The sequence below is a fragment of the Ambystoma mexicanum genome, chromosome 6p (genome assembly GCF_040938575.1).
Source record: "Ambystoma mexicanum isolate Mex_15411 chromosome 6p, UKY_AmexF1_1, whole genome shotgun sequence".
NCBI lineage: Eukaryota > Metazoa > Chordata > Amphibia > Caudata > Ambystomatidae > Ambystoma > Ambystoma mexicanum.
In genome coordinates this window covers 714,036,164-714,053,856 of record NC_090935.1, presented here as the reverse complement: position 1 = coordinate 714,053,856, position 17,693 = coordinate 714,036,164, and the positions used below count along the sequence as shown (strand labels likewise).

Sequence of the window (17,693 nt, the reverse complement as noted above, 5' to 3'; positions counted from 1 at the left end):
GGTTGAGAAGGCTTCTGAGTAGGACGAAAGAGAGAAAGAGGGTAGAGTTGATCTAGGACAGTGGAGATGGAAGAGGATAGGGAAGAGAGAGTATCATCTGCAGAGAGTAGAGCAAAATCATGGGGAGATGGAAGAGAAGCTGAACTGGTGTCAGAAAAGAGGGTAGCATCGAAGTCCCGAAGGTCACAAAGCGAGTAAATTGGAGGTGAGGGATTAGCAGTAGTGGAGTGTGAAAGAGGGGATAGGGAGAATGTGAGTAAGGCATGGTCTGAGAGATAAACAGGAAGAGAAGAGACCGGGGAGGAGAGATATGAGGAATTGAAGATGAGGTCAAGAGTTGAGCCAGAGGAGTGAGTGGGGGAAGACGGAAGGGGGGGAGAGGAGGTAGGAGTTGAGGATGGAAAGGAGGGGGGGAAGATTGAGGGGGAGGAGGAAGATGGATATTAAAGTCACCAAGTACAGTAAGCGGAGAGGGTGAGGGAGATATAAGTGAGAGGAGGTGATCAAGGTCTTCATAGAAGGAAGAGAGGATCTGACTATCCACCTACAGGTGGATAGTCAGATGGAATGCCATCTGTAGGTGGATCTGACTATCCACCTACAGATGGCATTTTTTGAAATACGGTCACCTTCTCTGCCTGGCACTATGGAGACAAACAGTTGAGCTGTCTTACTAAGTAGTCTGGTCTTATCTACATAGTAGAGGACCGCCCTACTCACATCCAGTGTGTGGGGTTTTTCCTCAGCTGAGCTATTGGGTTCCTGGAAGAAAGATTGCAGCTCGATTGACTGTTTTACATGAAATTTGGAGATTAATTTAGGGGGAACCCAGGATGAGTACGTAAAACCAGCTTGTTTTTGTCTACAACATAGAAAGGATCCTGCATTGACAATGCTTGTATATCACTAACTGTTCTTTTGGAAGTGATAGCCACTAAGAAGGAAGTTTTGTAAATCAGGTGTTTGAGAATGGACTTGTGCATCGGCTCGAAAGGGGGACCCATGAGCTTAGCGAGTACAAAATTGAGATCCCATCCTGGCGGCGGGTTTGAAATTGGAGGGTGGAGTCTTTTTACTCCCTCCATGAATGCTTTGATGACCGGTACATTCCACCATGAGATCTTATTGTTGAAAGTGGTGTAAGCTGACAAAGCCGCCAGGTGGACCTTCAAGGAGTTCAACACTACCCTGCATCCAGCAAGTGGAGCATATATGTAAGAATGTGGGAAGGAGTACATTCAATGGGGTTAATTTGTTTAGACTGGCACCAAATTACGAATCTTCTCCACTTGTCAAATTAACAATGTCTAGTGTTAGGTTTTCTTGATTCCTTCAAGATGTCCATACATCTTTGAGGCAGGTTAAGATGACCAAACTCTGACTTCAGGAGCCATGCTGAAAAGTTCATTGAGTGAGGTAGAGAATGCACTTTTAGGCCCCCGTGCTGGGAGAGCAGGTTGTACAGGTACAGGAGTTTGATAGGAACACATCGCCAGTTTGCACATATGTGGATACCAGGGTTGTCTTGCCCACATAGGAGCAACTAGGATGAGCGTCATCTGTTCCTTGTGGATCCTGTTCACCACCTTCCTCATGAGAGGTATTGGGGTGGTGGGGGGGGGGGGGGAGAGCAGAAGCAAATTTCCCTGACCAGTTTGTCCATAGCACGTCCCCCTTGGATCCTGGCGGGGGAAACCTGGACGTGAAGTCTGGGCATTGCTCGTTTTCGCTTGTAGCGAACAAGTCTGTTGTGGGGAAATCCCATAGAGAGAAGGTGTTCTACGACCTTTGCGAGAAGTTGTCACTCGTGTTCTTCTGGTAGGGGGATCTCCGCTCAATGAGTCTGCAAGAAAGTCGATGTCTCCTAGAACGTGCTGTGACGATGGGACTATCCTCCGAGTGCCCATTTCCAGATTTGCTGTGCAAGTTTGGACAGATTTGGAGAACGTGTGCCCCCTTGTTTGTTCATGTAAAAAATTGCTGTAGTGCTGTCTGTGAGGACCTGCACGGATGGTTTCATTAAGTGGGGTGCGAACACCTGAAGGGCCTTGAATACTGCCAGAAGTTCTAGCAGATCGATGTGGTTCTGAACTGCTTTGCGAGACCACAGACCCTGAGCTGTGTGGTGAAGTTAATGGGCTCCCCACAAAGCAAGAGAGGCATCCGTTGTGATAATTGCCTATATCTCTGGATCTTAGATGGGTTTCCCCTTCAGTAGATTTTCTCTCGTCCACCAGCAAAGATTTTCTACCAGTGTCGGTGAAACGACCACTAGATCGTCCCACTGACCGCTTGCCTGTGATCATTGTTTCGCCAACCACTCCTGCATGGATCACATGAGCAGGTGCGCGTGTGTAACCAGGTAAATGTAAGATGCCATCATGCCTAGCAAGCGCATCGCTTTGCGCACCCTTATCTGGTGGTCGGCCTGATGTGGTATTTGCAACAGCATATTTTGGACTCTTTCCTCTGACGGAAAGACCAACCCCACTTGAGTTTTTAGGCAAGCTCCAAGGAACTGTTTGGTTTTGCTTGGCACTAGGCTTGATTTTTATCTTGTTTATTGAGAAGCCCAATTGAAAGAAGTTTGATAGTCCTTTGAATGTTCTGTCTGCAAATTAGGGGGGGGACCTCCCATGTAATGAGCCAGTCGTCCAGGTAAGGGTACACTGTGATTGTCTCCCTGCGCAGGTGTGCTGCCACCACCGCCAGTACTTTCGTGAATACCCTTGGAGCAGATGCTAATCCAAAGGGTAGCACCTTGAATTGGTAGTGCTGGTTCGCTATCTTGAAACGCAAGAATCTTCTGTGCGCTGGGAACATTGAAATATGAAAATTGGCATCTTTCATATCCAGTGTTGCCATGTAATCCCCCTTTTTAAGTAGAGGGATTATCTCTTGTAGTGTAGACATACAGAACTTTTGTGGCTTTACATATTTGTTTGCAGGGCACAAATCTAATACTGGGCGCACGGCCAGATCTTTCTTTTGCACAAGGAAGTATGTTTAATAAATACCCCTGTTTACCTGGTTGGCTGGGACGATTTCAATGGCATCCTTTAGCAGAAGTGTGGTGACTTCCTCGAGGAGGATACACTGGTGTTCCCTTCAATGGACTTTGTCGTGGGGGGTGGGGACAGTAGTAGGAGCTCTATACAGTATCCGCCTACTACCGTGGACAGCACCCACCTGTCTGAGGTGATTCCCTCCCATGTGTGGGTGAAGTTGGAACTGTGCCCTCCTACTGGAGAGACATGGGAGGGCACCTGCATCGGATAGTCACTGTTTTTGTAGGGGAGTACCCCCCACGAGAGGAGTTGGCCCTGCCACGAGCTCTAGCGCTACGCGCTCCTCTACAATAACCTTGGGAGGACAACCATGATCATTTCACCAGGGAGTCCCTTGGCTATGACTTTATTTGGACCCCTGTATTGAACTTTGGCCACAAAAATGGCGAAAATTACCATCATCCCTCTGGCCAGACGGCTTGCTGGTGAGTTGACCCAAAGATTTAAGTGCGTCATACTCCTCTTTAGCGGTCTTAAGGGCGTACTCGACGGCCTTGCGAAAGAGCATGTTGGGTTCTATTGGCATGTTAATTAAGGTGGCCTGCGTTTCTGGTCTAAAACATGGTTGCCTCAGTCACGCATGACGTTTAATAACAGTACCGTGTGCAATAATCCGTCCGGCATTGTCTGCAGCATCAAGGTTGGTCTTAAGTAGACAGCTCGACACTTCTCTTACTTCTGCGGCCACCTGTGCTACCTGGGATTTCAATGGTTCCGGGGCAGACAACAGTAAGGCCGACACTTACTCCCATTTGTGGCAGTGGTAACTGGCCAAAAGGGTTGCATTATTTGCAATTCTGGTCTGGTAAGCCGTGGAGGAGGCAACCTTTCTTCCCATTGTATAAAGCTTCTTGCTTTCCTTGTCGGGGTGGGGCTTCAGAGTGCCCGCTCGTTTACTAGTTGTAGTTACGATTAACAAGTCAGGCTTCAGCTGCCCTCTAGTATACAGTGGGTCTGAAGGTGCAGGTTTAAATGGCTTTTCTATACAGGGTTTACAGCCCGTGTAAGGTTAGGGGTCTCTAATGACGGTTGTATCTTGCGCTGTACTGTCTTGAGTAGAGAAATCAACTGTGCCACCGTCTTCTTGTCCCTAAGGATTTGTTCTACGAAATCCTTATCCTCCTGTACCTCCTGTGTCTCAATTAGAAAGTGCTCTGCCGCCCTGGCTAGCACCTCATTAAGAAGGCGTTGGTTGTCAATAGTAGAATCAGTGATATGGGGAGGGGGGTCTTGATCAATAGGTGATTCGATAGGGTACATATTGCCCTCTGGGCCAGCCTCTTGGTCTTCATCGTCACCATAATAAGGGTCTGCTGCCTCCTCATCGTACTGAGGGTCTGCTGCCTCCTCATCGTACTATCAAAGAGATCTATGAATGTGCTGCGCACTGGAATTTCTGTACAAGACCTTTTAGTAGGGGGTTGAGAAGGTTGAGCAGAGACTTGTGACCCAGAGGGAGCTGTAGTGGGGGGGGGGGGTGGAATGGAAACTCTCAAAGTAGGCAGTGTATTTGTCGTAGAAATTGACCATAAAGGACATTCTCCTCATGACCCTGTCTATGTCTTGTGATGACCATTGTGCTGAAATTGGGAAGACCAAGGGTTGTAAAGGAAGTCCCAAGTCTTCATCTGTGGAAGGAATTACCCCAGATTTTAGGCCTAGCCTCTAGAGGTTTATCCTTATGAGGGATGGGTATATATTCTTGAGTTTTTTCCCTATGAGGGGTTTTATCCTTATGAGGGCTTTTATTCCTATGAGGGGTCTTTGAGGACTTAATTTTGTGATCTTTCCCCTTTTAGGGAGAATTCTCATAAATGTGCCAATTCCCTTCAACTTCAGAGACCCCCAGCAACTTTGCTGGATTTTGAGGACTTGATTGTTTTACCTGGAGAGAGTGTGAGCCTTTTTTCCCCACTCTCCCATGTATTTTGAATGTGTTTTACTCTTGTGTTCTTTGATTATGGAGTTTCAGACAACTCCATAGGCATCTCTCCATGTGCGTCCCACAGCACCCTCAGTGCAGTGACACAGGGGAAGCCTTTTAGGCTGTCCCACGGTTTAATGATATTCTCTGGGATAAACTACTGTTTCCCAGAGAAAGTAAAGTGAAATTGACTTTACTAGTCTTTTGAAATTCCTAGACCAAGCACACCCTATCTTACAATAGAGTGCTGGAAGGGTTACTTTGTGTCCCCTATGTCTAGAACCTCATGTAGCAGTCAAATGCTACCCTTTCCTCTCAGAATGGTTGGTGGCAGTGGTTTTACAACAAACTACCATGATTTTTCCTCGACTGCGAACACCGGTAGAGTTAAATCGCGGGAGCCATGTTTTTCAAGATGGCGTCTGAGGCCCCCTTTGTTTAAACAGGTCCCGGTGGTCTTTTTTCGCCCTTCTTTTTGGAAAGGTCCTTCTAGAGTTTGTCTCAGCGGGCCAAACCAGGTTTGGTCCCTTTGTTCCTACGCCTTTGGCGGGCTTCAGGACTGAAGACCACCTCTGGCGCCCAAGTGTCTGGGGTGGGCAGGGAGGGAGGTGCCCGAAACCCCCTGTGCTTAGTCTCCTAGGAGACCCAAATGCACTCTGGCGTGATTGGCTGGCTGACCGTCCGGCAAGGACAGCCACCCTGATGGGTGAGTGGCAGCTAGGATGGAATGAATGGGAGGAAACTGGATAAAAGGAGAGTCTCTTGGCTTGGAAGACAGTCGAACACTGGAACGAAAGAACCGAAGACAAGCTGGAAGAGGACAGCTGCTGCAACTCCTGGACCGTCGGTTTGCCCGTTCATGCCCTGCTGCAGGTCCGAATCACCAATTTCATCTCGACAGAGAACCCCTTCAAGGACGACTTCTCGCTTTGAGTTGGTGGGACTAATCAACTTGACCCATAAGCCACCTGGATACCATTCTCGGAGCTGGTTGTATTTTCCTCAGAGTGCTGCAGGAAACCGAATATCCAGGGAGAGGGACACAAGTTTGTGTGCTTGTCTACAGCTACCGGAATTGAAGATTTGTCTTTGCCAGCTTTTTGACCAGTCCCAGTGCAGGAGTCCCCCGACGTCTCCCTCTTGTCCCCAGGACTGAGGCTCAAGAACAGAGAGATCTGCAAGAACTGCCAGGAACCGAAGTCTTCAGCTGCATCTTTTTCTTGATTGTAAGGTACTGTGAAAACCCGACCGAGAGAACTTACCTCTGACTGCGAAAGTGCTTGAAACTTTGGCAACTTGCAGGCATAGTCAGCTTGTGACCCAACATACAAATATTTATTTTACGAACTACTGCTGAGAACTTTTGCAAAGACTTTTCCTTTTAACTACCAGAACTGCCTATCCTATACAAGACATTAGCCCATTGACTTTGGCCTAACCTATTGCATTGAATTGACTCCTCTGGCGAACTCAAACTATTTGCACTGTCTAAGATTAACTGTAATATTGTTTTTATTAACCTATGCGTTTTTGCTCCTACTTCAAATGCTCTGAATGCCATTTTGCTCCTCCTTTTTAGTACTTGTAGTACTAAATGCCACAGAGCCTGACAGTGTGAAGTGCTGAAGTATATTTGTGTGCAATATAGATTGCCTCCTTCTAGTTCATGTTTTATAACTGACTGTGAAATAAATTAAGAAGTGTTTTATCAAGAAACCTTGAGTGTAAGAGTTTATTTGAATACTTGTGATTATAGACTTCTGTGTAACATCCTTACAGCTCACATTCCCCTCTTGAGATAAGCCTGGCTGCTCAGCAACACTACCACAAAACTGTAGTACAGACTTATACTCGGGAGGATACCTCAGGGACAACGTGCTCGACTTGGAAACAAGACGACACGGAGCACCACAGGTTCGATCCCTGGGTCCGCGCTTAGAATGCTCTGGGTATTAAGCACGTTATATATCATATCAAAGGTTGGTTTTGCTTACACCTGTAGTCCTAGTTGTGTGTAGTGGTCCCAAAGGGCACTGCATACAAACTTTGCCTAACATTCCACCCCCCTCCCCCCTCCGGCACCCAGAGCTGTGTTTATCTGACTGTTTGGGGCCTACTACCTGATGTGACGCAGAGGTGCAGGAAGGACCGAAGCCTCGTCAGCAGACGATTGGCCCTCGGATGGAGTTTTAGCCGCAACACCCGCGCCGTCTTTCGACGGTTGTGCCCTGTCGTGCGGCGATCTCGAATGATAGTGCCCAGAGGACAGGGACTCAACTGACCTTTCCCAGGGTGTTGTGCGCTGTCGACCGCTCGACCCATGTGTCGAGTCTCGACGTGGGGTTGTGCGTTTAGTGGTGGATGGAATTGTTGCGCTTCCGCTGCCGGGTGTAGTTCCCACAACAGGGCCGCCGGCCTGTCCTCCGGGGTCATGAGCCCGAGCTTGGGTAGCCGAAGCTTCGCCGTCGCCCTCGTCGTCTGCAACAGCGCCATTGCTGCCATCACTGAAAGCGTCTTCTACCTCCACGGCCTCGAGCTGCCTGGCGTAGAGTGCGTTGCGTTTTGTCGATCAGTCCTTTAAAGTCTTGGGCTTGAAGAGCCTACACGATCAACAAGACCCCTCAATGTTGTCTCTTGGGAGACACAAGTTACAGACTAAATGCTTATCGACCCACGAAAATGTTCGATTGCACTTGGGGCAAAATTTAAATGGGGTTTTGTCCATAACTACAAACTATGGCAGCTTGGCGAAAATAGTGTAAGGAAAGGGGCATATACATCCTAAAATACCCTTCCCCATCTCTCACTACTGTCTGGGCCGAGGCCCGGGCGGCCTTCCAAGGCCGAACGGTCCGTCGCGGTAGTCGTTTGACGGACAGTCTCTTTGTCTTCACCGTCGTGATATTTTGATGGTCGGTGAAGTAAAGGATAGAAAGAATGATCTATCGGTAATTGAAATAGGTAAATGGCTTTACACCGAAAGAGGAACTTCGCTATACGCGTCCGTCTAAAATGACGGAAAAAAAAACAATCTGAGGGACCTCATTGTTACAGTGGACGTCACACTAGGGATAGTATTACTGGCACGCCCGGTCGACGTCCCTTTTCGAGTTTAGAAAACAACAACTGTAATGCTCTGCAGCTTCCACTAGATGTCGGCCTCTGCACAGCATTTGATCTAAGCAGATTCCACAAGCCTCAGAAATATATATATATATTTGGTTCTAGAGAGGGGGGAGGAGGTTAAAAAAAAAAAGCCAGAATTTCGGGAGTTGGAATTCTGAGGGCGACATTTTGGGCCATTACCCTTCCACACTTCCACCCAGAAAGCCTTTTTGTCTTCATGTCAATTCCCCAAATCTGCACCTGGTGTAATTACGTCACATCAAAAGACAAAAGAATTTTTTTATTTACGTGACAATCAGCGAGATAAACAGCACAAGACCCAGCATGATGGTGGGATAGGAAATGAGTCCTGGGAGCTAAGGGAAACGGGATAGCACTCACCATTTCCAACATCACCCTAATGACTCATTCTTAGCCCTTCTCTCTGTAAGTACAGAGCTTCTCAAGGAGATCACTGACATGGAATAAGTCTCCCACTATGATCAAGTGGAGGTCTGAGCCACAGTGAAAAAAAAAGTTACTAAAGAGGCTGGCTCATCTAAATAGTCAAGCACTCTCCTTTCAGCACCTCCTGTCCACCAGGTGCCCCTTGGACCTTTAGACCTTGTCACGTCCCCCCGGGGTTGTGTGTTGTGCCCCGATTTTGCAGTTGTTGGTGCAGCAGGGGTCGGAATAGATAATGCCCCCCCCTGTCCTGCCTCTGCCGCCCCTCACCTACTTTGCCAAGGAACCAAGTGTTCGTCTTTGATGACTTGGAACTCATGCAGCACCTCAAATAGGAGGTCTTTACATAATCTTTCAGTGGGACTAAACAACATGGTTGGCATGGCCGATACAGCCAATCCATGTTCTAACCTAAATATTGCTCTTACTGACTTAATTAACCACCAGGAAACAGTTGGAAATGCCTTATGTACCCAATCATGTCTGTTGAACGAACTGAACGTAAAATTTGCATTTGTGGAGGGTTTCCTCAAAGGGACTAATCGCTAAACTATTTACGATGGATTTGGGATGGACGCAGCTTCTCAAACCAATGTTGACCAGGCCAATAACTTGGAAGTGTAGTGGAAGCAAGGAACAAACAAGGAGGCTAGGCTGCTGAGTTCCCTCCCTCACGTGAACCTGAGTTTCTTTGAGGTCTGCCAACCACCTATGGTTGGGTCATCGCCTCTACGCCCAAGTGTGGTGCAGGTAGCGGAGGAGTGGTTGGCTGAGTGTGGAGAGGAGTGTGGTTGAAGACTTGGTGAATACTATTGAGCAGGTGGCGAACTTCCTGATTTTTTAACCGAAAGAACATCAGGAAAGGGTAAATCGGGTGTGGAAAATAACTGTCAGAAAAAGTAAAAAAATAAAAAGGCTGAATGAAAAGATACCTCGAAGGACTTAAGAGAATTTGTACGCAAACTCCACACACCCCGTCTTGCACTAATATTGGCGGCAACTTCTAATCCATCCCTGTGATTTACAAGGGAGCCCCGCAAAAAAAAGCTGCAACTCGTTACATCAGCCACCTTATCGCAGTTCCCAAGACAGAGCCAGTACGGAGTAAATATTCAGAGGCAAAAGTTATTCTGGACCTCGTAACTGCACTTGCAGAAGCGGTACCCAGTGGGGAAACTCCTCCTCCACCAGCAAAATTACATGTGCCTCTACTCAGACAGGACTGCCAACCCAAACAATCATGGGTGAAATAGAAGATAGTACGTCCAAAGACACAGCTCATCAAGGCACTGCTGGGGATCCCTTAGGTCCCCACTCTTAATTATCAAATGGCACACATACAGAAGAATTTGTCCAACTGTACAGCACCAGCATTCAAAACCCTGGAGGAGAGAAGAAGGTTACTATGTCAACCTCTCGCTCCAAATTAACCTGTTAGGAACGTCGTGGTGGGGCACACTTTAAACTGCTCAAATTGTCTAATCCTAGAGAACCTTTAATTAGACCATGATCAAATAACCTTAAATAGGAGCTGTGTTTTACAGCTTCTAAAGATGGACCATGCATTGTCACACATTCATTCCAACGACATTTGCCAGGTGGAATTTTGGAATGACCACGATTAGACGAAGTCATTCGTCACTTCTGCTCCCACTTAGTACTAGAGCAAGTTCTTGCAGCATCTGATCGTTTTAGGGCTTGGGGCTTTGACATCACAGCTTTCAACATGTTAGGGGAGTTTTCCTAAAGTCCTACTTGGAGGTAAGACTTTAGTAAGCTATCCCAGTGGTTTGCAGATCTGCCAACTCTTCGTATCAGTTCATATTACTCAGAGACCTTGGTAGATTAGCAGAGCAGTTAGGCTTATTTTAAGAGGAAGATGTGAGCTGTAGGTAAGTACTACAAACCCAGTAATGAACAAAGAAACACTTACACAAATTATATTATATATTTATTTTATATACACAAGAGTCACTGTAATTCACTTAATACGATAAACCAACACACATACGATTAATTGACAATACTTTCAAAGAGAACACTTCTTACGCAATAATTGTTTAATATTTCCAACTGTATCTATTTCGTCGAGGCAGGTTTACAGTAATATGGTTCCAACGCACACATAGAAAGTAATACGGTAATGCATTCAGTTAGTATACACATATAACAGTGTTTTTTTAGGAAGGAAAATAGGTGGTTAGAGTTATACTAGCAGAGCTTCAAATAACAGAGTCAGTTTCTCAACACAGGCTTTTAAAGTCGAATTCACAACCCTATCTAACAGGCAGTTCGGAGAGGCTCAAAGTCTTGCAAAGTTGTAGAAATAGAAAGTTCCTGAGGATACTTTTAAGTCTCTAAAAAGAAGATACAAGAAGGTTTTAACCAACGTCGGAGACACTGTTAACAGACCTGCTAAGGGACACAAGCAGCAGATTAAATAGGAGGCAAGAGGAGGTTGCCCTGGAGACCTCTACGTGCACGCCAACGCTCTGGTGCGACTTTCTGGAATCAAATAAATACCTTTTTCCTTACAGTACCTTTGGTTAGAAGAAGGTGTTTGTGCTGGGATGCTCCGCAATGTTGCAGCTCTGGGCCCGACCTCTGGATTCCTTGGTCTTCTGACAAAAGGCAAGAGAATGGATGGGATCTCAGCAGCAGTCTTGAGGGAGGACCTTTGGCACATCTTTCATCAACTTCTCTGGTCAGTCTGTGGGTTTGGCACCTTTCCAGCAGCACCAACACAAGGATCCTGCAGTCCCACACACTGATGAGGGGGTCTGGGCAAGTTTGTTTGAGTCTCTGGAGTGTCCTTGAGGGCTCAGCAAAGACTTGGATGGATTCAGCCTTTCCACAACGTTGCACTCGAAATGGGCAGCAGGTCTCCTGCTATTGGGGTTCCGCAGCTCTAGAAACAAACAGGATCTCAGGAGATCAAACAGGATCAAATCAAAGTTAGTCTTGGGACTGGTTGATCACAACCAAAGGGAAGGAGTCCTCTTTGGAGATCCCCTGTTGCAGAGAAAACAGGGTCAGGACAGCAGTGGTCGCTTCACGGTCTTGCAAAGAGTCTGCAGGCATTGCAGGTCTTCTTCGTTTACTTCAGTTTCCAGTGGTCAACTTGCTTTTCAACTCCAGGAGCTTCACTTTTTATACAGTTTCAGCACTCGCTCCTCTGCAATTTCACTCAGCATTTTACAGAACGGGGCGTATGGCTGTCCATTCAGGACAGCTAGACCCCTTGTGGGAGCTGGTCCTATTCAGGCATTCTGGCAAACAAACGATTGGGGGGGTGGAGGTGGGAAGACTCCTCCCCCACTCCCTGCCTGTCCAGACACAGTGGAGCCTAGGCGGGGACACCCAAGAGTTCCTGCCAAAGGCAAAGCACACACACACACACACACACACACCTACCCCTTCCCAGAATGGTAGAAGGGCAAACAAAGAACAACCACGCTAGTAATGGCAAAAAAAAGAAGGAAGCCCCCAAGTTAGTACTAGGGTGCCCATATTGTGCACTAACAAGGCTATGGACATAGCCTTCGATAGAAAAATCACACAATAGTTGGCAGCACACATCCACTGCCACCAGCCAGAAGCGGTCTATGTGACCAAAATGTCACAAGTGCAGAGAGAAGGGGGATACTAGGTATTCCTTTGGCACGCCACATAAGGTGGGGTGTGCCAATCGCTTAGATTATAAAGCTTTAGGAGAGATAATAAGAACTGTAGTTACTTTAGGATATAGGAAATAATCCCTAAGGAGGACCCAAAGGAGCTGTGTGCTGCAATAGGAAAATACAGATACCTTGAAGAGGTATGGCGCAAGAGAGACTCCATAGTACAGGTAAAAATACAAAGAATAGAGTTCCAAAAGACAGTCTATAAGAAAGAATGATTGGAAAAAGGGTCCACCTATTCAGGATTAAAGAAAAGGTTCCAGAAGTCCAGCAAAAAGTGTTGGGCATCTCACTAGGAGAGGGGATGAAGCATAAGCATGATAAATCTCCCAACACAAACTTAAGCCTTTGATGGCAAATTGTCAAGTCTCCAACCTACACCAATGACAACAGGGGCTTTGTTCTGAATTGGTGCCATCCTTACAGATAAAATGCTTTAAACAGAACCCTTTAAAAAAACAGAGACAGTACAGAGGATTTGAATCGATTAAACGAGAACACTGAATGGAGCCGTCTGGCAGCTACTCTGGATTTCCATACAAGGAATAGCTGCCTACAAACACTCATAATGAACAATTCAAAGATCTTAAATGTATTTCTTGAAACTGTAGGGGCTTTAAGCAGCTGTTCTCAGTGTTGACTTGTTATATGCTGATGTATTCTGTCTTCAGGAATCTCGGCTGTATGAAGTAGATGGTTTTACACGTTTACTAAACTCAGCCTATACAAGGGGATTCGCATTGGCATGTTTACCTCCTCTATAATTTACACCCAGCTGAAAGCTTTTTTACAGGCAGTAGAGATTAATCAGGACAATTCCATCTATCCTGGCTCGGACTTCACATTTATCCTTAACTTGTATTAGAACTCGGCTAAAGTTTCTCAGACTGAGTTTTTTGATGCAATTAAAAATGTGATCTACAATTGGCAACTGCTGTTAAACTCTAACTCCATAATCATCTGAGGGGACCTGAATGCTCTGTGTGTCCAAACCTCGGATTATAACCGTGACAGTGTGCGTAAGAAAGCAGTAACACAGCATGGTAGCTCATGGCTGGTGCTGATGAACACTTGGGGATTTTGGATTGTAAACTACAATATCCTGAGGGATCACCCCCCCCCAATCCTCTGGACCATTTCTTCATTTCTGAGGAGTTTTCCAGGATATTGTGTCTATGACGGTAATGCCGATCGAAGCTAAATTGGAGGGTACAGACTATTGGGATGACCCATCCGTCTTATTCTGTTGTCCAGGATATAAACTAAGGGGGAAATCTATTAACTTGGAATAGTTTTAACATAAAAGTCTTTTCACATTGCTTTGGCAAAACTGTATTCTGAGGATGACCTTTGGGATTTATTAAGTAAGATCCATTATAATGTTACACTGAAAAGAGATTATGCCGAAAAGTCACGTCCCAGTAAAAGCTAACCATAGTCTGTAAGCATGCATATTACACAGAGGTTCAGTATAAAATAAAAGACGGAGAATGTTGCGCATGTCTATAGGTGTGGACTCAACCAAGTGTAGAGAAATCAATACAATTCTAAAAAATTGGGCTTGAGCGCAGAGATACAAACAAATGCTAAGAGACTCGCAGAAAATGATACAAATTTAGCGTCTAAGGATAACAGGGAATTATTGAAGCTTATTAATGATGATGCAAAGCCCCAAAATCAAGCACAAGTTAATCCAATTCATGAGAACATATGGATTGAGCAATTCGGCATTGTTTATGACAACGACCATGGGGGATCAACCACAGCCTTTCATGTCACCGGAAAAACCATGGTCCTCATAATTTGATTATGGAACTATACGCACATTTGCTTGCAGTAAAACTTCCAGGGCACCAGGGCCTGATGGTTTGTCTAAAGTGGTCCTAAAAGGCAATACTAGATATTTTCAGCGTGTTCTTGTATCCAAGAAGATCCCTTCTTCCTGGACTAACACAATAATTGTCCCCATTCATAAAAATGGTCCACAGGCTATCCCGTCCAACTATAGGCCCATAGCCCTCCTGGATGAGCCATAAAAAATGTTCACATCCCTGGTACTAAGCGGGCTGTTTGCATGGACAAAGGGAGCTAATCTACTTGACCTATATCAAACAAGGTTTTTGAAGGGGATGGGATCCCACACCAACCGATTTATCCTAGGACTACTTAAAAAGAGAAGCCTTGGAGAAGTCCAAACCTGTTTACGCTGCTTTTATTGACTGCTCCATGACCTTTAATAGTATTGATAGGAACAGTCTCTGGAAGAAACTACATGCATGGGATGCTTAGCCGGGCTGTTTCACACGATTATTGCACTTCACTCTAACACTTCTGAAGAGTAAGATGAGAGTGAACAGACAAGGTACACTTTTCATCATCGATTGAGACAAAATGTTGTCTTAAACAAGGCTGCATTTTTGCCCCACTACTTTTTAGGTTATTCATCTCAGACAGTGGCTGTGTGTTCGAGGGAGTCTGATGTTTTCCACTTTCAACTTAGGCCTGGTATGAAATCACGCTAAAAATGTTTAAGTGGTTACTGGGCAATGTTGAACTCAAGCGTGTTTCAAACTTCATATATATGGGGTTTTATTTATTTGAGTCTTAAGAAAAGTGAGCTTTTTTCTTACTAGAGGTCGAAAACGACATTCTGGACACCCAAGCTGCACAGCTAAACAAGAAATATGGTAATTTTTCATTAATTCCAGTAATAGAGTTTCACAACAAGAATTTCCTACGTGTGATTTCTTATGATGCAGAAATTATGCTTCTATCTGCATTGACTGACTGGTCCAGTCTAGAGGGCTGCTTCTGGCAAAAAGTCCTGAAACCCCCGGAGGTACAGCGTGCGGGGGAGGGGAGACAAGTCCCTGCAGCAGTCCCCAGGTATGAGCTGGGTCAGTTATCAAAGTATGTGTACTCTGGAAATATCAGACTATGCTTTCCAAAATAACACTAGCAGTAGAGAATACAATCTGGTGGGAATTAAAGCCGCTGATGGAGATGAAAAACTGCCCCCAACGTTATAAGTGGGTGGCGGATTGTAATGAAATTATGATAACATACAATGTAACCATTTAGTCAATTGGTCTATTCCCTAGTAAATCAAAAAGGAAACCTTGGGAAGTGGACTGGAGCCAAACCATTGAAGACGTTTGGAAATACTGGACCTATTTGGGAGTTATACTTGACGCAGAACCAGTGTGGGTTATTCCAGCTTACTTGATCAAATTCAAAAGTGCTTTTTGGCACATCCAACTGCTGAGCCCAAGACTAAACCTCCTCCCAACTAGGAACAATTTGGACGTTAGGCAAAAGGTGCAGAGGGAACAGAGGATTTGTAGATTCTGTAACATGCTGGGGGCAAACCGAGACCTTGAGTCACATAAAACTGGAATACCAGGTTTTAAATGATCTTCAAACGTACTTTAGACACCTTTTAGAAGGCCTCAGGACCTTATCAAGTTGAACCGTTTGGCAATATATTATGAATTTGAACAGCCTTAATGGTTGGAGTCTTGCTGCACTGTATTTTATGAAGGAAGTTTTACACCAAGGTCCTCACTCAACAATTACAGAATGTAGTAGTTGAGTGATGTTTATTAAACGTTTAGTATTTTAACTTAATTACGTAGTCGCTCACAACGAGAAATGTCTTTTTCTACTTTACAGTATTTTAGTGGTTTTTACATCCTATTAATCTGTTTTTTTTATTATGATTAATGAATTTGTATAATTGATTAAAAAGAAATGTTGATATTGTTTTTACTATATTGTGTCTGTTAAAAGGTTAGATATTTAACCATACAACAACAAAAACAAAAATGATACTAAAAATATGTTAAAACAAAAAGATGAAAGTAGTCAAAGTAGGTAAGAGTATATGGTTGTTTCAATATAAAGCTACACAATCTGGTGCAAAGCACATTTTGACCTGCAGACTGAGGAGGAAAAATTAAATGCAATATTTGAACCATATCAAAATTCAAATGTACACCAACTTACTCAAAAAAGAAATCTTCTGACCATACAGGGTTCTGTCCTTCCCGTGCATGCGTTTTTGCTACAGGTAAACTGTTCAAGTAGATGTTACAATATGGACTAGTAAAATGTTTTACTGGCAGCTTGTGGGCTTCTTCAACATGTAATGACAAACTGCTAACCTAAAGAAGAAAAACAAAGTATCAGCTCAAATTTGTATTACATTTTTCACTAAACATGTTCTCTGTAGTGCGATTTTGGTTTTAGAAAATACAAGAAAATAAACCACATACAGAAGTCCAGTTTAAAAAAGAGCTTTCAATAATGGGATTAAGCCGGTCTCTAGGCACAGAATGTGCAGAGTACACAAACAGAACTGGAATTGCTTAGGATGACGCTTAGTTAGGACACCAGGATTAGAACGCTGATAGACCTAGAGTGGTTCCATGTGATATTTCTGTGATATTTCTGCATTTTGAAGGCCTAACACCAAAAAGAAAGATTTCAGATGTTTTTGTGCGGCCTTCAAACTGTGGAATTACCACATTCTGTGAGGAGGATCACCCCCCCAAAATCCCAGGGAGGCGTTTCCCCCGAACCCTACCCTCTCCTGTACTGACAGGAATTCATTAGAATACCCCTGTGCCCACCCTTCACACCCCCTAGAAGTCTTTTCTAAACCGATCTTTTTTGAAATCGAGAAAAAAAAAAGGAACAAGTTACTTACCTGTAACTGTTGTTCTCCAGCATGGTCCGGCATGGATTCACACGCTCATGAATATTCCCAGTCATGCTGGGAATCCTCGGTAAAGAAATAATCAGTTTCAGTTTTGTTTCTGAACTATCTTTCTCCTAATAACCAATCACTGGTCTCTGGGTCATACTGCCCCAGCCAATGACTGCCCTCTACCCAAGCCCCTCTTCTGGCAGCCATCTTCAGATTTGCTAGCATGAAAAGTGGCAGTAGGACCAAGAGAAGAGCCGCAGAGGGGTAGGCCGGAGGGTTCGCATGTGAATCCATGCCAGACCCATGCAGCAGAACAAGTTACAGGTAAGTAACTTGTTCCTTCTCCAGCATGGGGCCTGGCATGGATTCACATGCTCATGAATAAAGAATACATAGCAGTGCACACGTGCACAACCACGGGAGGTGGTAAGGCTCAACATTAAGCATTTCAACATCTCAACACTAAGCATCTCTTACCTCCTCATCAGGCTCACCTTCAAGCGAACAGGTTGTGCAGCATTGCTTGGCCGACCCTGGACTCCTCCCTGGAATCCTGGTCGACGCAGTAGAATTTCGTGAAGGTGTGAATCGACGGCCACGTAGCAGCCCTGCGGATGTCCAGCAGGGCCACACCAGACAGGAAAGGCATAGTTGCAGCGATCGCTCTGGTCGAATGGGCTCACGAACAGCCAGGCAACGGTCGATTTGCCAACCGGTGATAATGGGTGATGCAGCCGGAGAGC

The 17,693-nt window shown here is 45.2% G+C and overlaps 1 protein-coding gene across 4 annotated transcripts in view; it reads right to left on the bottom strand.

Annotated features, from left to right (window-relative positions):
• Window positions 1-17,693, bottom strand: part of RASA1 (RAS p21 protein activator 1) — a 1,760,251-nt gene that overhangs the window by 1,058,083 nt on the left and 684,475 nt on the right. For all 4 annotated transcript variants that reach the window (XM_069627585.1, XM_069627584.1, XM_069627586.1 and 1 more), the window contains exon 14: window positions 16,248-16,405. In XM_069627585.1, the coding sequence (XP_069483686.1) occupies window positions 16,248-16,405 (158 nt within the window). The remainder of the gene's footprint in view (window positions 1-16,247; window positions 16,406-17,693) is intronic.